The following is a 24160-nucleotide window of genomic DNA, read 5'->3' on the forward strand; positions in this document are numbered from 1 at the left end:
ATATAACGTGAAACTTCGTAATACAAATATTAAAACTGATTAAAGCTGCGTTCCAGATATGTCACGGACACGCATAAAGAAAATTAACATAATGCTATTGCCTCCGTATAATTGATCAGATTGGTATTATAATACTCGAAATATACATAAACGCTTTCGTCTAAAGTTTCATACGAAATGTTATAACGATAAGCTTTAACGTTAAAACTACCAAACTTAGACACTTTGTGTTTTTACAATTCACTAACAACACGCGAGACTCTTGAAAAAATTAACTGTTACTAACAGAAACGTTTATTCCTATCGCGATTACCTCATCAATCCTCATCATCCATATACGATATCTTTAAATACAGTTAAATAATTGATAATATTTCAGTATCAATAATTTCCTAATGATTTTACAGCTATACTTTTTATTGTATACTTTACCTTACGCTAATGTTCTAATCCTTAGGAACGGCGGTGTATGTCCCAACTTGTTCCAGTTTCCAAAGCAATTGCTCGTTCGTTGCTTCCAACAACCTTCCATCTTTTCGACCACGTTCCTCAAACTCGACGGGGGAAATCTCTCACTCGACGAGAGGGCGAGAGAGAAATATTCGCTCCTCTTATCACGCGTTCTCCGCTCGTACCGGTAACAAGGCGTCATCTCGCGTGTACCGGGCCCCCGTACAAAGGTTCTTTCATTGAATTCCATCGGGCACCGCTATTACTTTCCGCGATGAGAACTGTCAAGCGGGACTCGTTACCGAGGGTAGATTAATCACGGTCTAGAAACCAAAGAAAGGAAAACGTCGGACGGCGTTCGCCGCCGCGTATCGCCCGGATACATTGTGTCCGCGCTCGCGACACGCATAATGAATTACGCACACGCCGCACCCGATGTCTCTACGGATTAGAATATCGAGCATGCGAGGACGTTCCGCTGATTCGACGTTGTGGACATGCAAGATATAAGAGAAACGAATGTTGATTTTTCCAGGACTGAATTTTTGTTGATTCGTTGATTCGAAATGAGGATTTTCAACGTTATCTTGAAGATAGAATTTCAAGTGGAGGAAGAAGAAGTTGGCGTGTTAATTATTTGCGGCAATTTATTGAACTTTGTAATACGTTCGAATATATCTTTCTTTTAACTTTTCTTTTAATATTTTGAAATTACATGCTCGTATTTACTGTATCTGATAAATATGATTTTAAGTATGTCGTTGTATCGTAAGCGAAGGATCATTTCGATTAAAATACGTTTTAATAAAAAATTCCGTTCGAACGTTAAAACGCATTAAACGAGCTGCAACAAAAATGTGAAAATTTAGAATAAAATGTATCATTTTATGTACTTACCTAACTTTTGTCTGAGATGCGAGTCTGCGTTGATTCTTCCAGAAACGATAGAATATCGAGGCAGACCCGAAATCATTGTTTGGACAAATTTAACAGTTCCGATGTAGCGTAATATTCTTTTCGCGATTTATACTTAGACAATCACCCCTGTACAAACCGTATCTACGCTTTATAATCGAATACTCAAGGATTACGCGTTTGGTAACGTTTAAAAGCTAACAAGGCACCGCTGCAAACGCGCACGGGATTACTCTGTATGTATTACACAGTCGAATAAAACGTTCCTGTTTGTCCCAGGATTAAATCGTGCAAATCACTCGTCGAAACGATTCCATCGAACGCAAGCACAGTTCTATCCGAACGTACGAGGAGTTTTCGTGCACGACACCAGCCTAACGGTGTTGGTTGCCGGTACAGAGAAATGGGGAGCGTTACACATATCGTTGTGGAATAATCCTCTTCTGGTTGTGCGGGCTATAGGGTGCCTAATATGGAGGCTTTATTATTTAACGACGTGCTAATGGGGCGTTGCTCGGCCCGGCCTCTGTATTATTCCGCAATCTTGCGTGCGAGTGTATTCCGGGACTGGGGTCCAATCAGATTCCTCTCTATTAAAATCTTCTTTACAGTTTATCGTACGTGTTACAAATTCATCTTCCGTACGCTTCTTTCAACTATACTCTTTCAACTATATCCTTTGGAATGTTCTTCTAACCCTCGCTCATTTGGTATTTCCTCGACAAAGTACATATGTACTTGAAAGCTTAACTTCGTATCCACCGTGATCAATCAATAGAATTATCCTCAAGACGAAAGAAGGATTGAAAACATAAAGTAGAGAACAAAATTAGCGGAAAAACCCGTTGTTGAATGGTGCGATTTGAAAGGAAGATTCAGGGATTCGATTGTTCTCTGTGCGATACTTCGATGTTTGCGTTGTAGCTTGGTTTTCTACCGTTCTCTTGACTCTGTTCTTCGACTTTTCTGCATTCGTTTAAGCCATCCGAATTCGGAAGAATGTGTTATACAGATGTGGCTGGTTTTCACCGGTGCAGACACGTAGGCATGTTTCGTCGAAGATGTAATCGTGTGTAATTTTGGTGTATTAAAATCTTCTCTGTAAGAATATCGAACGTATCTGGAATTTATATTTCATCAACTTGTTTCAACACCATTTCGTTTTACGATACTCATCGTCGTCGCTCGTTTACCATTTGCTCGACGATGTATTCCGAAGATTAACTTCTTCTTATCTATTACGATCAGCTAACAAAGGCGTCCGAAAGATGAAAGTAGGTGGGCTGAGAGGCAGACTAGTAAAATGCAGCAAAAGAAGTCGAGAAGTCGATTTTTGGGTAGGTCATTGTCGAGAAGTTGCAAGTGGCGCCGGGGATGTCCCTCCTCGTGCTATGTTTACAGAGGAAACTTGGAAAGCCGGGGATGAAATTTGAGGTTTGAAACGGCCGCGACGCGACCGAGGGGTTAGACGTAGACGGTGAAGGAAAAGCTGGCGTGGATCGGCGCGGAATTCGTTCCAAAGTCTTGACAGGACTCATCTGCGCGATGGCGCCACGGCCATTTGTTTGTTTTACTTTTCTGGGCAGGCTGCCTTCTAACCCGGCCCTCCATCGACTCTAACCGTGAGTTAATGAGGTCGTTAACGAGACTTCCACTAATTCCACTATCTTAGCCGGGAAGCTGTGCCGCGCCTTCTTTCTGCCAGATAATATCGTACCTTGTTGGAATCCATGCTGGTTTTGTTTCCCTTGTTTCGTTCGACCAGCCACCTCGTGGCGGGCCTTGAATCGACGTCTCGTACGACCCTCTTTCTTTCCCGTCGACGTTTAACGTGTTCTTTATTTTTCAATTATTACTCCGTTTAAAATAAAGCAATTAAACGAACGTTGTCTTTTTTATTTTATTTCTCGATCTTTCCGTTTCTAACGGACTTGTAGCGGCGCATGAGCTAGAGGACAATTCAAATTATGTTGTTGTTTTGCCTCGGAGTAGCAATATCGTTAGCATACACATAATGTAATAATAAATAAACTTCGGACAAAACAATGTCGCCGCTACGTGCAACCATCAAACGAAGACGAATTTGAATTTTCCGACCAGTAAAATAAACGGACGCGATCGTAAGGAAGTTAGTATCTATGAGTATCTACCGAGTGTCTATCAATTATCAACGAGTTATTAGCGATCTTGTTCTGCGACTTATACACTGTCTTAGCGAATCCGTTAGAACATTATCTGTACTTATTTATTTAACATTTTAAATATACTTGACGGTTTGAACAACGAGCAATCTCGTCTAATAAATCTCACGATTAACCATCCTCTACACAAGTCCTCCATAGACCCAATGTTTCTCGCGACTGCTTTAGGATTTCGTTTCGTTCGACTCTTGCAGCCGCTATGTTATATTATTAAACTGTTTGAAATTTTTCGCATCGCGGCATGATAGGAAAAGTAAAATTACACGAGCTGCTGAATTATATCGTACTATAAAGTAATGAAAATAGCCGTGATAGTATTAACGGTGGCGCATAATTAATCGTTACGCGGCTCTGTCTTACGGATTACCCGCGATTCATTTTTGAAATGGAGCGACGTACAGCCCGACTCCGTCGTCAAACTTTAAAGCGACGCACGTCGTAGAAAATATATCCCGGTGCAAACAGGATTTATTAAAAAATTGCTTTTCCGCGGAATCCTGTTTGCGCGTTCATCTGGCCGACGCGCTTTTTCCTTCGCGCTGGAAAAAACCTCATCGTTCACCGTTATATCCGAAATACGGAAGACTCGTAGCGACAGGCTTTTTCAACGCGCCACCCCTTTTCTTTTTTCCTCTTTTTCCTTTCAAATATATACCAAAAGAGAGAGAGGGAGAAACAGGGAGAAAGGGCGAGAGAGAAAAAGAGAGAGAGCTTGCCGTGCGCCGATTAAACGTTCCACGCTTTTTTTCATTCCACCTTCGACTCTTCCTCGCCCACTGATTCCCTCCTTTCCTTTTACGTTTCTGTTTTTTAAACCCTCTCCCCCTCCCTATCCCTCTTCAACGATCGTCATTTTATATTCTTTACGTCTACCTTCGCCCGCTCTTCTATTCCACCTTTTATTTTCTTTCTCGATTTTATCCCCTTATCGCGGTCCTCTCGATTCCTCTCTTCGCTTCCACCTCTCTATCCTCTCGATTTTTATTCCCACACTCTTCCATTATCTTTTTGCCCCCGTACGCACCCCTACCCCTTCCACCAGCTTCTCTCTCTCTCTCTCTCCCCGTTTGCCGGCTCGTTCTCTTCCGTCTCTATCCCTCTATCTTCGTGTCCGTCTCTTTTCACCAGCCGCGTCCTCTCATTATTACGCTTTTTCGTGCTCTCCCCGGCAACTCATTACTATTTTTCGCACGGTTCGCTACGCGTGCCGTTGCTCGAGCGACCGATAAATTTTGCCGCGATATTGCGTTTGGCATTATCGCAATCATGAGCACCAAGTACCTTCCTTGCCGCCCTTCCCGCGTCTGCCAGCCCGCGTCTGCCAGCCCGCGTCGTGTCGCGCCGCGCGTGTAAATACGCGTCTGTATTTCTACGTGTTACGCGTGCATATATACGTGTGCATGTGTTCACGTGTGTACGTACAGGTGCGTGTGCCATGCACGTTGTCCCGAATTTACATCGCGCTTTTAACATCGGTCGCCTCCGCCATAATTTCCCCGCTGGTACCCAAAGCTGGCCGACCGGAACGCGCGGCTCATTACGTTTTATCCCATGCACTGACACTCGAATTTCGGCCGAAATATGTACAAAGAACGCGGCCTGACGCGGCCATAATTCGCCGACGTGACGGTGATTTTACATTCGCCGGAAAATTGACGGCGCCGATGATTATCGCCGGCCAATCTCCCGTCCCTTCATTCCGCGTGTTGTTGCCCCGCGTGTTTTTTCCACCCCTCCTTCTCTAACCCGCCATTCTCCATCCCTCTTCCTTTTTTCCTTCCTCTTCGCGTATTTTTCTTTTTTTTTTTTACAGACATACTTTTTTACACGATGCACTCGATTTTTCATTTCAACGAAAATCCTTTCGTTGCTGCGAGTATTAATGAGATCGACGGACTGAGAGATTCCGTGTTTATAGGGGGATTATCCTTCGTTCCGTTTCATTCGTTGTAATTAATGCAATCGTAGGATCGATCGATAAAACGAATATCCAACGCTAACGCTAAATCGTCGTCGTAGGAAAGAAATCTTCTTTCCACGGATTGTTTTCATAAAACGAGAGAAATACATCGAAACACCTTCCTCTGTTACAATACAAATCAGCCAACAAGAATATAGATATATATATATCGGTGTTTGTTATTTCAATTGGAAAATTTGTCCGCGCGTCGCCTGTCGTCTGCAACGTTCTTCCCGTACGTGTGTTTTCGTACGTTGGCTTTTTTATTAGCATAAAAACCACCAAGGAAACGAAAACGTTAGAAAGAGACGTGAAACGAAGAAAGAAAAAAAATATACGTTTGCGACTAAATGCACTCGTGAGAAGGTCTATTTCTGATGCGTTCAAGGGTGGCACTCGTCACTCGGTAGAGACGTCAGGTCGGCGAGTGCAACGGCGCCACGAGGCAAGAAGACGATGAAGGAGCGCAGGAAGTGGCCGGGAACTCGATCTCGCCCCGGGCAAATACGTTTGCCTCGGGGCTGTTTGTTATGTTACATCTTTGCTTGGCGAACGGGGTGGCCTTTTAAAACGTCTCGTTGTCACTTCGTGTGGCGCTAGCACGAGAACCTTGTCGACGACGACGACGACAACGTCGACTCGTTTCCCTTGGTAATGCGAAAAGGGGCCTGTCTAATCTTCGAAAAATCCGCGAGCTTTTACGCGGCTCGTTCTTCTCCCCGTTTATCTCGAGGTATAACAACGAGCTGAAATTAAACGTTACACTCGGTCTTCGTTGCCGCGAGCCATCTCCTTCGTTTCGAAGGTTACTGCCGCTTAAACGCCAACGAGATTTTTGCACCGGCGCGACGCTCTCTACAAAGTGGCAATAAAGCTGTCGCGCGTGTAAAACGCAGGGTAAATAGACGACTGGCACAATGACCAAGAAAAATCGAGCTACCAGACCTTTGACCTTCCTGTGTGAAAGTTCTTTTCAATGCTTTAAAGTTATCGTTGATCTTGGTAAATGTTCCTCGATAAGAGAAATGTTAGTTAACTGTCGCTATTTGTAACGCAGTACGAATCCAGATAGTTTCCACCATTTAACAAGTCGTAAATGTGAACTTACATACTTATTCGAATACGAAACTATCGAAAACTTTCATAAGATAAAAAGATACATCGGAATGCGTTAAATCAATATATTTGGTAATAAACATATTATGTTGTAAATTTTACCTTGTTTTATTACGTGAAATAAAACGCATTCTATCTATAAGACAGTAAAATATATTTCAACTTACTTTCTCGTTCGCAAATAAATTATTAAATTTCCCATTGATAATAAGAATAAGTTTCGGTAAACGTCTGCGATCAAATAATCCTCAAATTTAAACCATTTCGCTCTATTAAAAGTATCGATATCCAAAAAGACAGTGCCACACGGACTATCCATATTATACTGCAACATTTTCGTTAAGATACTCGCTCGTTACATTATCACGTTATAGTACTTGATCGACGAATGAACGAAAAGCATGTTCTTTGACAATAAATAAAAAATATTTTCTTACCTGGACGCCTCATTTGTTATCCGCAAACAAAAGCCAAGAGAAAAACTTACCGTAGAGTCTCGTGAAAAAAATGAGTGTCTCAAGACTATTGAAGTTTCTGGATGAGCAACCCAAAAATCGGAATTCGGAATTGACAAAAATACCGTAAAAAGTCACAGGATGCGGATAATAGCATCGAAGCAATACAGCGATGGAAAAATTGTCGTATTGAACTTACTCGAGCTACCAGTCACAAGTGGTTATTAGCGAATCTTACATTAATCTTGCACGCGACGAAGGCCAGGTTCCAGCAAGTTCTGAGGAATTTTACAGAGCTCCAATAGGTCGTTGTTCAAGGTCTTAACACTTAGTTGGGTCTCTGTAGTGACAATAAAATCGAACGTATACCAGTCGTACATAAGTCGTCACGGCCGAGCAACAGCACATCTGGAAGTAATTACGGAGGATACTGACCTAACTCTCAGGTGTAAGATCCTTTAAGGTGGAAATAGAAACTCGAAACGGCAAGGTAGAACTAGACGCGGTATCGAACGTGACATTTCGTCAGGTACCGGGATTAGTGACCGATGCTTTTCGGTTTTCTGGTTTTCTTCCTCCTCACGGAAGAGCCAGAAGTCGCGATACAATCTCCTTTCTTTGCAGACGTTTCGAAACAGTGTGCCATCTGTAACCGTACACCGAGACAAAATGTATTATTCACCAGAAAAAGATTGGTCGTTGCTGTTTTACATGCAATCTCGACACCAGTTTCGTCGTCCCATTACCTTCGTTTTGGTGTTCGACACGTTCGTTCCGCTCTTTGGAAAAAAAGTGGTGTGTCAAGCTGTTGTGATCCAAGTCGTTTTTTATCTTGACTGTTTCATATTAGGTCGGTAAATATTATATACTTAAATATTATACACTTTTGAAAGCTATTTATAGCGCGAGTGTATTTCCCTGATTGGTCACCTATGTGCTTACACTGCTTGCAAAAAGCGTATTTATTTATACGCAAATAGCTACGAAAAGAAATTTCCCATCACGATATGTACTTCTATAACTTTGGAGCGCGTTGTGGTTATCTGCTTTAACAACAACGACGTGAATCACATCACGTCACATCACGACAGCTTTTATTAAGTCACATTGACATTTAGGTAATTTATTCTTTTTCTATCGTTTCCCGCAAGAATCATCTGGAAGAATCCGAGGAATACGAACACGGTGCACTCTAAATCAAAGCTTCGTATTATCCGAAGCGTTTTGCATTATATCGTAACATCGTCTTTCCCGAAATTTTAATACGAAAAGCAGGAAAGCGTAAGTAGTCAGGCATCGTGGTAACAGTTAATCGAACTTTCAACCGATTAAGTAACGAATTAAACCTAAATACAATATTACATTATCATTTCCTATGACTTTATTATACGATTTATGAATATTAAGGGATCTTTCCATATTGTTGGATTACATCGGACGATCGAGACTCTACTGTCTATGTTTGATCACCGTAGTCACTCGTAACATGCAACGATGACTTCGTTGTCAGCGATTATGATATATTATAATCATCCACGCCAACGAAACAGTTCTGTAAGATTTATTGTCGAAAAACTAAAGTCGGTAAAACTTTCTTTTAACAAATCCGCGTATTTGTCTATTTATAAATCCGATTATGTAAATACCTCTGGTAAGTTAGTTTAGATTTAAGAGCAGGAATTTTGTGTTATTTCCACGATAGAGAAATCGAAAGGTAGGAAAATGAAAATTTGACGCAGAACGATGAGTCGCGTCTCGACCAATTGCCATTCGATTCGCATTGCGATATTATTTCGCGGCTGGAACGTGCCTCGACCTGAATTGCCGCAGCTTCAGGCAGCCTCTCATCCCAGAGAAGTGCCCGTTGGGTATTTAAGAAGCATATTCCGTCCATTTGGCATTGTGCGCCGTCGAATGGACACTTTCGAGCGTAGGGCGAGAGAGACTAGCCGAGATCGAAGGATCAAGGTATTGATCGTAAGCGGCTTGCCCCGTGGGGACTTTACCTTTGTGCTCGGAACCAGCTATTTGCTAGCTTCGTAAATTCACACCTTGACATAATCGGAGTATCCAGGAAAGCTGGAGGCACTCGGCTATTAGAGTCGCGACATTTATACCGTTAGCGAGGCTCTGCCTCGTACACGAGGTTCGCAAAGGTATCAGCCACGTGATTGCGAGAAGCATTTTTCCAAAGTATTTTCGTATCAATGAAAAGTACATTTGAAATAGCCGTATCTGTGTAATTTGAAATTTTTTAAATGGCTCTCCTTCGACAGCTTTTCTCTGTATAATTGCAGTGTCGTATTGCTTGAAACAGTTAGAGAGATGCTGTCGCGAACGCTTCCATTGTATTCATTCAGTAAACAGAAACGTAAAAGCTTGGTCGGAAAACAGAAACAAAATTCAGGTATCGCAAATGAAATTTTATCGCCAACAAAACAAACAAATCTACTTTTATCAAGCCACGAGTGTGACTCGATATTGCAAGAGTTAAAAAAACAAAAAAAAAAAAAAAGAAAGGAAAAAGGAACAGTATGCAGCGTCATCTAAAATCTCCGTAACTTCGTAACTTCCGTTATCGCTTATACGTGAAATTAATATGTACGCGATATCGCGCTTCCTGCTCGAAGCTCTACGACCGTCATCCGGCCGATTTTTCCTCGTTATAAACTTGCTCGAGGGAAAAGCGCCATTTGTAACAGCAATAGGTAACCATGTAACCCCTGATTTGCCGTTTAAATCCGTGCTAGATCTCCGAGGGGCTTGGTAAAACGTGGCCATGGAAAAAGTCTGTTTTCTCTTCTATCATGGAGTTCGCGCGTAAATGCGTAACGTACGCGCTTAACACACGCCTATGCACGCGTGTAAGTGCATGAGCTTCTCTCTTTTTCTCTCTCTTTCTCTTTCTCTCTCTTCTTCCCTCTTCTACGGGGGACTCCATAATGTAAGTTCATCGCGGGCGCGCTGATGCGTATGTAATCCCGTGGTGCTTACCGATACTATCGTGGGTTTTATTTTCATTATTCATTTGTTCGACCCGTTCCCCATGGATGGCCGGCAAGCTTACACGCGTAACCCCGTGTTTCTATGTTGCTTTAATCAGATAAAACCCCGGAACGCCAAAAATCGCCGCACACTAAACCAGCCCTGCGCGCGGTTCTACTCTTTTCTTCTGTTCGCCAAAAGGAGAGCAGCCCTGATTTCCGACCCTCGACAACCGTGTTTCGTCGCGTTCTCCTTTTTGTCCATCGACTATCGCATCGTCGACGATTCCCTAACGTTTATCTTTCCCTTTACGACGAAACTTTCGGAGGCGACACGAGAATTTTTGCCTAAGTTAGGTTGGCTCGTACAGGGAGAGACAGTTCCGTCCTTGACAGTTTCTCGTGAAATATATTTTCGTGGACGATAGTTTGATTTTATTATACGAATTTTAGGTGTTGGATGAAATCGATCAAGTTATATCGCGCGATAGATTATGCTATTGCGTTTCGGGAATTTTAGTTAGCTCGCGAAAGTATTAATTTCGGCGAAAATGTGTTATATACGAGAGAAGTGTATAGAGAAAAACAGTTAATTAGGTTTAAAGGGGAAATATACGCTGTTTACGAATGTAATTCTACGCAGACCGAACATAATTAATCATACTACAATGATACTGACTCTAACTCGTAATTCTTCTTTTACCACGTATTTTATACACTTACGTTTATACGTTCGCTTATCATGTTTGTAATCCAATCATTTATGATTAATGAAACCGAAGAAACGAAAAATGAATAGCCGCCCGTGTATCTGCCACAGAATTCTTTAGATCGCCGTAAAACAATTTGCCACGTACAAATAAAACGATCACGAACCGAATGAACATGAATATTCAAAATTTTCGATCTACGTTTCCTACAAGATCTTTCAGTTTTTTCACGAGTGCCATCACGCGAAGGATGGAATAGTAAAAAAATGAGAACGAAATTACGGCAACGAGATCGGCATCTCTGGTTGCGTTCGAAGCTGCGCTGGGTTTGAAGCCGTCGCGGCGGCTCCTTTTTTTCCGCGTTTCCGGCGGCCTCGGGCCGTTTCAAACAGTAGGCGGAATGTCGGAGGAAACGGGAGGCCAGCGGGAAACGAGAGCAGAAAGGAAACGGGCGAACTATCGGAGGTACGGTAATTAGCAGGTCAGCTTAGTTAATGCAAGAGCACCGGCTTAACGAATCGTAATGGAAAGTGTGATATTTCGAAAATACGTTTCACCGAGTGCTAAGTAAGCCGTGTACGCGTTTCATTAGCTTTCTATATACATCCGAGATTCATGTCGAATAAAACGAAATCGAAGGAATCGTTTAATCGCTCTTCCATCCACCAGTCATCCCCTTTTTCTTTCCTTCTAATTTACCTTCTCTTTAAAACTTCCTTTAAAACTTCAAATCATACTATATGTAGCATGCGTAATTTCGGACATCGAGTGACTGTGTTTATTATTTTATTAATTTAACGTCGTTTTTTTCTAAATTTGGATATTTCACGGTAACGAAGCTGTGAACGAGTCGTACAGACAAGTGTGAACCTTCTGAATGAAAATCTCCGTGAGGTGTAGCGTACAGAAGCACGCGTACGTGCAATAATAGACGAAAATCATGTAAAATGTAGCCAGAGCTCGTGCTATGTACGATTCAATCGGAAAAAAAGACCACTTAGGAATAAAAATTTATATAGTTCGCAAATCCGTCGGTGGTTACTGTTTAATGTTTCATATACGCAGGGAAGAGATTTAAACTGGCAGCGATAAACGAAATTGCAATTGAACCAGTGAAATACTAACTAGTACACATCCGCTTCTCTCTTTCCGTATGCTTTGGTAGAACGAAACAAATGCAGTTGAAAAACTGTAATTCCACTTAGAGAAAATAGTAACGTTGAATATGTAAAAAATGTGTGGATCGTCAACGGGTTGATCTTCTCTTTTTCGCAAAATTTGTTACCTTTTTAATCCACGACGTCGACCAATTTTATTCTTCTTTTCTTTGCTTCCTCCCTTTATTTCTTGCTTCTTTTTCCATCGAAAATATCGGCAGGGCTATCGAGGCGTCTTAAGGGAGGATCTCGTATTTACTTGTGCCGGAAACACGATATTCCCGATACCCCGGGACCTGGGCTACCCACGTGTTTTACGTTGACCGTTAAAATTCGCTTCTCCGCGCTACTCGCGACATCCCGTGCCTCCGACGCTGGTAGGCAGTGTATTATTTTTCCGCTGGCTCGCCAAATTGGCTCGCACGGATTCGATCTCGAATTACGGACACTCGATATTGCCGCGCAAAACTTGCAGCATCCTCGTCCGGTCCCGACCATCTCGCTGTGGAATATCCAAAAAGGAGTACCACAATGTCCCATTGAGCGCGGATCGGTATAATCGAGCCGGGCCCCCGATCTCGTTTTGCTTTTCGTCCGATCGAACCACCCGTAACTCGGTTCGTCGATTTTCACGCGGCCGTAAACTGTAATGCAATTGATGGTTCTTTATTCTTTTAGCTTAGTATTTAGATTGGTAAATTTATAAAGAAAGTATGACGATCGAGTGACGTATAAAAAGTACACAGGGTTGCGATTATTAATAATATTAACGCGTTAGTTATCCCTCGGCCATATTTTTTTTTTACCAAATACATGGTACTTATCGTTTTGTTCTCTTCTTTTTGATGTCTTTCGATGAAATACAAACCCAAAAACATGACAGTCGCTGCAGCATTATTCAGAATCTTCACGTACAAAACGATTGAATATGTATTCATACGACCCGTTTAATGCAAAATTGATATAAGTCAATTTTTTGCCCATTTGATCCAACACCACATCTAGAAAGAGTAAGTTTCATTCTGCTTCGTGCAGAAATGGCGTAAGTATATGTTCGTTAATTTGCCGATGGAATTAGAGGAACAAGTGAGAATCGCTCACTCGGTCCATCGCAGAATATTTACTTTATCCCTCATTGTCCAGTGATCAACCTTCTTGACTTGTATCGCTTTTGCATTAAACGGCACGTACGTATCAGTGACGGTAAAGGTACTATACGTAGAGAGAGAATTTTCTCTTTTTGCTTAGATATTGGAATACGTATGTATATTTTGATAAACGAAAGCAAATTAATTAAAAAAGAGAATCCGGTCATTATCCACTGACAATATCATCTGTCAATAAAAAGAAATCCACATGGATATCGGAATTTTGATAGCTACTATCAACTATGTAGTCGTTCAGGCTAATTTTAGACGTCGAAGCATGCAAAATTAGTATCTGTTACAATTTCTTCATTTTTCCTCCGTATCTCTTCGAGATACTTAATCAGAACGATATTCACCATGGCAAATATTCACGTAAAGTGCTTAACATTTCACGTAGCTTCAGCGAATCGTGTAATCGCGTAATAGAATTCGCGTAACGTTAAAGTCTACGAAATTCGTATCTCGAATGGCTTTTGCTAAAACGAGTTTCGTTTGAAATATAAAGGAAGGAAAATTATTAATTGTTAGAACAGAGAGATTAGAATCGACCAGTTAAAAATTAAAACAACTAATAATTCTGAACTCTTAGAAAGAAGAATTAATTTCTTAATTCTTCGACTTGAATTTGACAGCGTTAAAATACGTAACATACGTCACGGTTTTCTCATTGACCATACTACTCTCCTAGCGTAATGTGCTCTTCCATATGGAAGGCTCTCCGTCCGTGGTCCGTAACCCAATAGGCTTCCCGTAGGAAGATCATACTTCGGTACAAAGGCTGATCGCTACATCGCACGCGATCACGATGCACGTCATGGAAATTGACGATCTTCATAGCACCATTTGCTCGCTCGTCCTCTGCCACGCCAATATCGCACTCCCTTTTGGAACAAAGTGCACGTCTTCAACACATTTTCTGTATTTAACAAGATGAACCCTGATGTCGTCGAATTTTTCGCTTCGTTCATAATTTGTACAACAAACTGTATCGATCATCTTCGTTCTTCCGTTTTCCTATCCAAATTGATATATCCATATGATATACTTTTTGTATTTGGAAGCTTCTACGCGTTTCAACATTGAATAAATACGATACTATAATTGTATATAATAGTAGTATTGGGTTAGCAACTAAGTGACTGCGGATTTTGTCAATATCACCTATTGACAATATTTTCTTGAAAGATTACCATCTTTCTTATTCTCCTACTTTACGTAATAAAACAAATGATCTTAACGCTCTGATCTTCTTCTCGAATCGGTATAACTTTGTAGGTTTAGAAATTTGTATATAATTAGACTTGGCATAAGTTTAACGCTATAATTATCGGTATCATTGTTTTAGAAGTTTCTTACTCGTGTATACTATAAGGCTGCGCAACAAATTCTATCAATGATATTATTGATTCTCTGTTTTACTTGTTGAATCTGGTATCGGTTTATCAGGTTTCATGATCGTGAACTTTTACATCATCGAATATGCAATTAACTAAATCCGACGCTAACAGCTTCTTCGATTTTTCTTTAAACGGGAACAAAACAGAGTACTCGACTCTTTCTTTTTATTTCCATGCTGACTTAAAAGCACATCGTATAAAAAATATTCTTCGGCTCGAATTGCCGGTAAAGGGGAAGTAACCCCATAGAATCTCAATTAATATTTGAACAGAAAAAGAATATACGCGAATTCGTCGATGCGTGGAATCATGTTGGAGCGCGCGGCTACCACCGCGGAGGATCTTTCAGAGGAAATGAGCCATCCACTGCTTTGTATCCATTCTCTTTTGTACCGCGGACATTTCGTTTCGAAATCGATGAGAAGAGGCGCGGTAAAGGGTTTCGAAAAATACGACGATACGTGCCGACAAAAAGACGTTTTATTCGATTCACAAAGAAGTCCCACATTGTTGGCTGTGCCACTCCAGGCGATGCCCGTGCACTCCACGTTGCTACGGTGTTTCGTGGTTCAAGGGATGCGCTAGAATCGGGCTGTACGTTGCCTCCTGTATTTACGGCTCGTTTTTCCGCGTTTCGACGCGTGGCGATTCGATACAAAGCCTATTGATGCTCACCCGCTGTACAATGTTACTCGTTAAATCTATTTATATATGAAGACATCGTTAATTCCTCGTCGTTTCCTGTTTCACGTTGTATATAGAAAGGTATAGAAAATTAGCTGTAGATGATGTTCCAACATTGGCGACGCTCGATGATCGATGAAATTTTATCGGGCAACGAGAAACAAGCGTTAATCAATGAAAGTTCACGAACTTTCTCGCCAAGATATCGATATCTGTACAAAATGTTCAAAACATTAACGATACGTGCGATTCATACTTCGACGCCTTCAAATTGATATATTCCTGTGGATTAGATTAGCTTCTGCAACTTAAGCTTCTTATGCTAGGTTTTAGATACGAACTTTGTATATAATTTTCAATATGAACGTATTGTACGAGTAAACAGACGATTGGTTCTTTATACAAAGATAAATTAAGAATGCAGGATAAAGTTTGTTTCATGTAAACTTTTGTATACGTATGTGCATTTACATGGCTCAGATAGTCATTAATCAAATTTCTCTTTCTGCCTTTTCGGATCCAATAGCTCGTAAAAATTGCGTGGCCAGATTTCACAAAAAACAATAACCGTATCTCACAATTAACCACATGCACGTTATTGATTGGTTGGCATTCGGAAGAAATGCGGGTCTTATTGACCAATTTACCAGCAACGTACAGTACTTAATTACATATTGAAGATTGATTTCTTTGAGAATTTTTTGTTGCAAAAATTGCCTTTTATTTATTTTTGCGTAAGAAATTACCACTCCTCTTTACTTTCAAACTATACCTTATATATAAAATCATTCTTCGACCTCCACTAAAATGACTTCCCAATCTTGAAACACCCTATATGTTATTTTGTACGGAACTCGGTTAGATTCGTGGCTGCGGAACCAGACCTAAGTTCCTAGCTATCGTCTTGTTCCTTTGTCGAGAAACTGTATCGCTTATCCTAAGTTAATACATTTCTAGTATATCGTTCTTCCGTGTTCATTCACTCGTCGTTTCGTTCGACCGTTTCGTTGGCCGCCAGGATTCTCACCAAATCGTTGGAGGACTCGTCGACGTTCGTGTAGGTGACCGTATCCCGGTTCTTTCGCCTGATGTCCCAGTGACCGAGCGGTCGTCTCAACAGGAAAAAGCCCGCAGCCAAGACAATTGCCACGACCAATATAAAAATGCAGGCCCACAACACTGGATGTAGCATCGCTGCATCGTCCTCGCATTCCAGCTCGTGACTTGGTATCTCGCTTAGCTGTCTATTGGAGTGTTGTTCAGGAGTTCTGCACCTGTGACAGAAATGAAGCAGTTGTATTTTCTGTATAAACTCGATTCATCGAAACGAAATTTTAGATAATTTAAACTCGAGCTATATCGTGCGAATGAAAAATGATAGATAGAATGATTGACAAAGTCCAATTATATCGACTGTTTATACTCTGCTAAATTTAGATAAAGGAAGTTCTACCATAGTAAAGAAAAATATCTTTCGACTGGGTTTTAAATATGTTAGGTGAATGGAGAAAAATAATTTTCCATATATGTGATAAGGTATTTAATATTATAGCAGAGTATTAGCTTAAGTAGCATGTAAATGTGTTAAAAGATTAATAAAAAAATAATTTTAGTAGTAGCAGAGACATCTATACTAAATTCGGAAAAGCCTTTGCTATTTGCTGCTCGATGCTTCAAACTATCGGCTGTTATTCGATGAAAAGTTTACGTAGAGTGCACGGGAATTTTTACTTACTTAATTTGTCGACTAAGAGCCTTCGTAGCGTTTAACATATTCAGCCATTGCATTTTACAGTCACAATGCCAAGGATTGTTTTCGAAGCTCAAGAATGTTGTTCTCTTTATTATCGACATGAGGTTGTAATCCAAGGTTCTCAGTCCGCAGTTGTTTACCGAGAGCCGCTGCAGTCGTGGTAAAAGATGATCGTTATATGGGATCATTTTTAAGGACATTAATGTTCTCGAACCATCTAAAGATAGTATTTCTAAACTGGTCAAGTTTTCGAAATCATTAAGTAATAATTCTCTCAAATTTTGCATGTTATTCAGTTTCAGTTCTCGTAACCGAGGCAAATAAACGTCTCGTAATCGTGATATATGAGTGTTGGACAAGTCGAGCTCTTCTAGATTGACTGGTAGCGATGGAATCCTACTGATGGGATTCATCGATAAATCTAGGGTAGATAAGTTAGTTAGCGTTTTGAAAAATTCCGAGGAGAAATACGACGACGATACGTTGCTCAAATTCAAATGTCGCAGCGCCTTTAAGTTCCAGAAAGCGTTTTCATGGATTCCATCGTTGATCGGATTGTTGGCTAACGTAAGATATTCCAAAATCTAAAAGACACGAATCGTTTACAGTATATTCATTTTTCAACTTGTATATTATATAATAAGAGGCAGTTACTTTGAAATGCTCCAACATAGTTTCGTTAACGATAGATAGTTTGTTCGACGAGAGATCGAGTATCTTGAGCTTCGGAATTCGATCGTTGAAGGCATTGTCGTCGATATATTCAAGTTTGTTATGGCTGACATTTAATACTCGTAAATTATACTCGTCTTTGCAAAGGAAGAAAAACCTTTGAAGATGATTCTGCGACAGATCCAATATTTCCAAATTTGCAAGGTTAGTAGAACAGTCAAGGAAACTGTCAAATTCGTTCTTCCTTAGGATGAGATCGGTAACTTCTTGTAGATTAATCTGTGACTGAATCTTCATGAAAAAGTCTTCTTTCTTCAAACCACGCTCGGACAGATCCACCTGCGATGAGCAGAAAAAGAGAAATAAGATTTCAAAGAAACATTATTCCTGCATGAAGTGAGGAGAAAAATAAACGGAAAATTTCGACGTTGTTCCTGCATGTGTCATTCGCGCCAATTTTAAGGGATACGAGGAAACGAATTTTGGCGCGTCGTTACGTCACAGTAAGTGCCATTACAATTTAAAAAATCGCGGCTTATCATGATGCAATGCAATATAATATATAATCCCTCTATACGTAATTATTTAAACCATCATCAAACGACCAATAAACAAATATTATAATAACGAACAACGTACAATTCAAAATTCAAAATTACTACGTATCGTACACAATGAATAAGTAAAAAAGTTATGTAAACAAGCGATTCGGGGAGCGAAATTAAAAAGAAATGTCACCAAACGGCTCGCGAATCGTTATCAGATCAAGTGTCAAAAAGTCGCGTGTATAGACCCACCAATTTCTTCGAGGTCGTGGAAGCAATTAAAATGAGGATTGTGATAGCCCTGAGCCACATTGTCCAGGTGGTGGATGAGTATGTGGTACACAGATAGACGTGATGGAATTTTGATTTCGTTTAAATCGATCACGTCGGGACCGTCTAGTTTCAACTATGCCTCTCACACAACGATCCGATGGAATGGCAACGAATTCATCCGCGGCATACTCTGCTCATGATTACAGTGCCGAATTAAGAGGGGATCAGGAGGGGCCTCAACATCCTGATGCAGTTGCTTCACCGATTTCCCTCTTTTTCGCGCCGTATTTTATAAGCTTTATTGCTTTATGGAAATCTTTCAGCGATATTCGAACCACTTATACTTTATTATACTTTAGAATTTTATTTATTTTATTATTTTATTACTTTATACTTATACTTTGACTTTTAACTTTTTTACACAACCTATAAATGATTTAGTTTTCTTCACATCACATAAAGTGTAAACTTCGCTTGCAATAAATTTAGTTGCAAGTAAAAAAGAGTCAGGTCGATAATTATTACGAAAAACTTTCGAATTATTTAATACTTCGTGGTAATTTTCAGTAATAATTTTTGGTTTCTTGCCAATGATAAAATATAAGTATCGTGTTCCTTAAAATTTGAATTATTCAGTCGAATCCTTCTCATGATATTATTACATCTATTAATATTTATACACTTTTCATTCGATATTTCAGTTAAAATTTGCCATTGAGTTTCTTTTTGAATTTTCAATTTCTTTTCAATTTTTCTATCAAGTTTTTTACACCATGGTCACGTTTATTAAACGACTTGCACACGTGAAATGTAAAAAAAATTCTTCAAATGTCCTTTCGAATGGATTCACGGGGCGCGCATCGTGTTAATCCGTTCTCGAACAGTTCAGAATCCGAAAGGCTAACGCACCACTTTTTCGATAAAGCGAGATTACGTCCCCGATCCGCTCTTATGATCTGCCCTGCGTTTGCTTTTTTCTTTCCATTAATCACGTGTTTTTTCAATTAATTTATATTCGCACTACGATATCGCGCGACAAAACTTACTGCCATTAAACGCGGGACAATTAAAAAAAAAAAAAAATATCGGATGGAGGTAGAGGAAAGAAACAGGAATGGTTGACATATGACGATGTACCATTAATATCATTGTACTCGAATGCACGATTAATTATTAGATAGTCGACGGAAACGTTGAAGCATATCTGGTTAACTCCCAACGTCGCGATAAAGTTGGCTCCACCAAGCATGTAGACTACGATAATGCGTTGCGCTTTAGTCTTATTGCAATTAATATAAAGTTGAATGCTTTTTGTTTCATGCCTGTGATACGACTCATCTTTTGGTGATTTTTTCTTTTTCTTTTTCTCCTTCCAATTTAAAATCTTATATCAGCAATGAACATTTTTTTCATCTTGAAAGTGTGATACTAAAGACGAATAAGATAAGATTTAATATCTCTTTTACTAGGGTATTACAAATTGTTGTAATTAGAGACACATGTAATATCATTTAATGGGTTAATTTGTCAGAGATTGTATGTTTAGACCATCATGTGTTTTAATTTACTTGAGTATCAACTTTAAATATATTATGTAAGATCATCGAGTTAGAATTTTAATCGTTGAAAGGCTAATATAGTTTATTAGGAAAGTCTGGCGTACGACGAACGTACAGATATTGGCTATCGATTGGAAAATCTATCTTGGAAAATCAATTGCGTAAATATAATATAAATGAAACAGTTTGTCAAGATTCGGGCATATCTTATATAGTATTCGCGCCAGCGATGAATTATTGCCGCCAAGATGTGTGATATACGTATATATAACAACAAATACTTTAATATTTTCGACGCGTGTACAATAACAGTGGCAAGAGGGTCGTTCACTTTTTTGGAGTTTGCGGCGTGCTTGTCGCTTTGAACACCAACGGATTCGATACTCGGAATATGCTCGGTAACATTGTAGCTAGGGTACCAAATACTTCCTCTGACATTCCCTAGAGAATACAAATATTTGATTAAAAAAGTTGTTAATTAGATAAAACTATTATTTGTTGTATTACATCTTTCGGATTCAAATTAAATCACCTTTGGTACCAGAAATTGCAGATTCTTCAATTCAGCACCACCCCAAGATGCCATTTCTATCATAAACCCTTTTACACACTTGAAAACTAATTCTGCTCTCTTTGTACACCACGCAACAGTCATATCCTAGAATAATAAAATAAGATTTATAATTTAATATTATTAATCATTTACTATAACTACATAATATTTCTCAACAAAGTATTAGTACAGAGATTATTTTTTTAAAGTGAAATATACCTCCGACATTTCATGAACAAGAAGTATTGGAATAGTTAGAGTGGTTACATCGTTGCAACAAGCAGTTTTTAAAATATTTCGTAATCCTAAAATGGCCGGGTGCCTCGAATTGATATCGCCTGTAAATTAAATAAAAACTCTTATCAACATGATCTGTAGTGAAATAAATACATATTTATTACTCACCAGATCGCAATGAATCGTTTACTACCATATGGAAAATTACATGAACTTGCGCTAAATTTGAATGCCTCGTAATATAAACATCGCCTGTCTGTAAACTTTTGCTGCCCGTTGATCTTTTTGTCTGTAGAAAAAAGATGCATTTAGACTGAATTGGATGAGATATCAATATCTAATTTCTTTTTAGTTTACTTTTACGTACTTGTGAATCGTTTCCTTCTTTGTGATGCGCTTGCCTCCAGGCAACAGCATCCTTCACATCCTCTCGAATTTTTTCTAGTTGTTCATCGATTGGTGGGAAATGAAACTCTGTCGTTAATTGACATATTGAACATAATTCTAAAAGAAAATTTAATTGTTAATAAGATATGTATAATCGAACAATAGCACTTGTTAATTTAGTGCTCAACAAAATAACGTGATACCTTTCGTTATTCCCGAATAACTTCCTAAATGATTGTCGCTCAACAATACTAATCCGCATAAATCATTAGAATATAATCCAAGAGCAGTCTGTAGTCTTTGAGGCGTTGGATCCATTCTATTTTAAAAGAAATGAAATGCTTTTTTTCAAACTAAATTTAAATACAAGGTAATCGTAGAGTTTTCTCTTTTTTTTTTGTTTTTTTTTTTAAATTTACCAACCCAGACTCGCTCTTTTTTGTTCTACAAAAATCTAAAACATCGCCTGTCAATATACGTATATTGTGCATCTGTTTCATCTGGGAACCCAAATGTATGGTGAAACTTTCTTCCAAAATAGGATATTCAGCCGTGTTCTTCTCTTCGCTATGAACAAAATTGTCTAATGCTGGTCGTATCGGTGGCATGGTCAGAATTGGAGAACCCCTAATAGTCATATAATCTATAATTACCAAGCCCATATCGCATCTCTATTCGTTATATTTATATATACGTACACTGGAGTTGGCAACATGTTAGTCTGCTGCTCTTCGAGTAACCTCATGATCCAGTTACGATATTGTCGCCTTTGTTCTAATTTCAGTGCGTCAACTCTTGACCCCCAATGACCTTGCAATAAACTTTGTTCCTCAAAATGTCGTCCCGCCATCTCGTTTATAGATTTTTCGGTAGAACCAGCTTCGAGAGCTTCTACAGCGACTCGCATCTCCTCAGTTTGCCTAAAAAAATTCATTTTTCTGATCAAAATCAATCAATTTCAAAATCAATATTGGATCACTTGTATTTGTACAATTGCAGGTCAAAACAAAAATATTAAAATGTCAGAAAATTTTAATTGAAGCTCTACTTTTATTTATGTTAGTTAGATAGAGATGAGTTAATTGCATTTCAGTTTTTATGTTCTGTAAATGACATTCATGCATATCACTATCATTATAATCAAAAGATATAGTCCGGAAATAGGGAGCATAGAGTACAAGGTTCATTTATAAAAAAATTACTGTTGATTTATATTGAAGCTGTTAATAATCTACATGAAAGGTCAATGCAAGTGATAATTTATATTACATGAACTACTGTGTATAATATAAATAGATATTAGTATATGAATCTAGTCTTTATTTTGTAGTGTAATATATAAACAGAAGAACGTAAAAAATAATATGTACAAAGTATTCTGTACAACATAATACAATATTGCTACTAACTTTTGAGTAAGTTGTTCATACTGAGAGTCCCTCATCTGAATAACTTCAGTTACTTCTCTTCCATGTTTATGTTCAGCTTGAAGAATAGGTTCTAATGATGGAGAATGTACCAATCTATGATATGCAACAGCAAACAATTCTTCATCCGTTGTTCCAATAGGATCAGCATATTCTACTGTCTTCTGCTTATAGATTTTTTCCCAGTTTTTTATAATATCTTCAATATCTAAGGTCCCAGATTTTGCATTTTCAAGAGCTTTTTCTGCTTTCTCATCATAAAATTCTAATGTTAATGTTTTAATAGTACGCTCCAATGATTCCAATAAGTCTAATTCCACATAGCATGGCAATTTAAAAGATGACATTATACGGTGCATAAGTTCCTTGACATTTCCACGATAAGGTATCTTTAATGGAACTTCCAATACATATTCCTGGTTTGTAGTACATGTTGGAAATTTATATATAAATGTTTTCTCTATATACTCATCCTCAGGCATATTCATATCTTCTAGAATAGTTTTTCATTATATTTTACAGGCCAGATATTTATTTTCTGAAGAAAGAGAGATAGAGAGAAAGAAATCTTTAGTTAGTTTTTATAAAAGAAATTATATAAAAAAAAAATTAACTTAATTTAACATTTAACTCTTAAAATATCAGGAATAATAAAGAGGAAGGTCAGCTTATTTCTCTGTAGTCAATAATGTTTTGCAGAGATCTGCTTTCACAATATTCAGGTCATAAGGTCAACGATAAGTTATAGAAACACCTCTGATTGCACCTCTTATCTATAATATATTAAAAACAATTATTTTCATGTATTAATTATAATGGCTTTAGATTTGGCTTTCAGATAAACTTATTATCAAACGCATATAAATCCGAGATTACTCTTATAAAAAAGTCAATTAAAAACATGCAACAAGTAATTTTAATGTAATTAAAAATTATAATAAAATTCGATGTCAAGCATTTTTAAGTGTATTTTGTACACTGTGTCATGTGCAATTTTTTGAAATAAATATGTTTTTCAACTTTTATTACCGACTTATGAGGGCGCTAGTAGAGAGGTCTTTGGTTTGTTTATAAATAATTATTTCGATGAATGTACCATTGAGTAATGATTTAAAACTCTAGCAACATTTATTTTAGATTCCCATGGAATGTAAATGCTTTTAAAAATATATGTAAGACAGCAGATATCATATTAAATTGATATATTTGCTACATCTCCCTACTTATGACTACTAGTCTAAACCTTGAAAATTATACTTGCAAGATGTTTACACTTTCGAAGCTAGCTAGCCTTGCCTTGTCAAGCGTGTTGTCACGTGGAAAGCTTATTTCTGTTTTGTTTCCAGCAAAACATTCTAAACGAACTAACGAAACACACACATAACAGTCGTCGAAACCATTTAACGCCCTCCAATCATTTGATCACCAGTTCGGCCAACCTAAACATTATTTATGTCGTTTAAGTATGTATGGAATATGTTGTTTACTGCGTTATATTTCGAACATATAGAATTAACGAACAAAATTTTGTTGGGTAAATTATTTACATTAAGTATTATAATGTATTGAGTACTGAA

At 38.6% G+C, this 24160-nt stretch overlaps 2 protein-coding genes and 1 long non-coding RNA gene across 3 annotated transcripts in view; 1 reads left to right on the top strand and 2 right to left on the bottom strand.

Annotated features, from left to right (window-relative positions):
* Positions 1-24160, top strand: part of LOC139988950 (uncharacterized) — a 229357-nt gene that overhangs the window by 95871 nt on the left and 109326 nt on the right. The window lies entirely within an intron of this gene.
* LOC139988942 (trophoblast glycoprotein) lies at positions 14956-18581 on the bottom strand. Its single transcript, XM_072006752.1, has 4 exons — positions 18400-18581; positions 17585-17941; positions 16913-17514; positions 14956-16451 (listed from the first exon to the last, which is right to left on the bottom strand). Exons 1-4 carry the CDS (start codon positions 18457-18459, stop codon positions 16157-16159), a joined length of 1314 nt encoding a protein of 437 aa, XP_071862853.1. The 5' UTR covers positions 18460-18581; the 3' UTR covers positions 14956-16156.
* On the bottom strand, positions 20246-23994 carry LOC139988939 (FERRY endosomal RAB5 effector complex subunit 3). The gene is made up of 10 exons (XM_072006749.1): positions 23856-23994; positions 22566-23121; positions 21855-22076; positions 21580-21783; positions 21360-21475; positions 21137-21273; positions 20938-21058; positions 20752-20870; positions 20512-20637; positions 20246-20420 (listed from the first exon to the last, which is right to left on the bottom strand). The coding sequence occupies exons 2-10, from the start codon at positions 23069-23071 to the stop codon at positions 20307-20309; spliced, it is 1665 nt and encodes a 554-aa protein (XP_071862850.1). The 5' UTR covers positions 23072-23121; positions 23856-23994; the 3' UTR covers positions 20246-20306.

Source organism: Bombus fervidus, chromosome 7 (assembly GCF_041682495.2).
Source record: "Bombus fervidus isolate BK054 chromosome 7, iyBomFerv1, whole genome shotgun sequence".
Classification (NCBI taxonomy): Eukaryota; Metazoa; Arthropoda; class Insecta; order Hymenoptera; family Apidae; genus Bombus; species Bombus fervidus.

What these genes read in the sequence shown, in the direction of transcription:
- LOC139988939 (XM_072006749.1), bottom strand. Translation starts at nt 23,071, where the DNA reads ATGAATATGCCTGAGGATGAGTATATAGAGAAAACATTTATATATAAA. An exon ending in ACAAAAAAGAGCGAGTCTGG is followed by an intron (nt 21,476 to 21,579) that starts GTTGGTAAATTT and finishes CTTTTAAAATAG; the next exon opens with AATGGATCCAACGCCTCAAA. An exon ending in TTATTCGGGAATAACGAAAG is followed by an intron (nt 21,274 to 21,359) that starts GTATCACGTTAT and finishes ATTTTCTTTTAG; the next exon opens with AATTATGTTCAATATGTCAA.
- LOC139988942 (XM_072006752.1), bottom strand. Translation starts at nt 18,459, where the DNA reads ATGTGGCTCAGGGCTATCACAATCCTCATTTTAATTGCTTCCACGACC. An exon ending in CCACGACCTCGAAGAAATTG is followed by an intron (nt 17,942 to 18,399) that starts GTGGGTCTATAC and finishes TGCTCATCGCAG; the next exon opens with GTGGATCTGTCCGAGCGTGG. An exon ending in CTATGTTGGAGCATTTCAAA is followed by an intron (nt 17,515 to 17,584) that starts GTAACTGCCTCT and finishes CGTGTCTTTTAG; the next exon opens with ATTTTGGAATATCTTACGTT.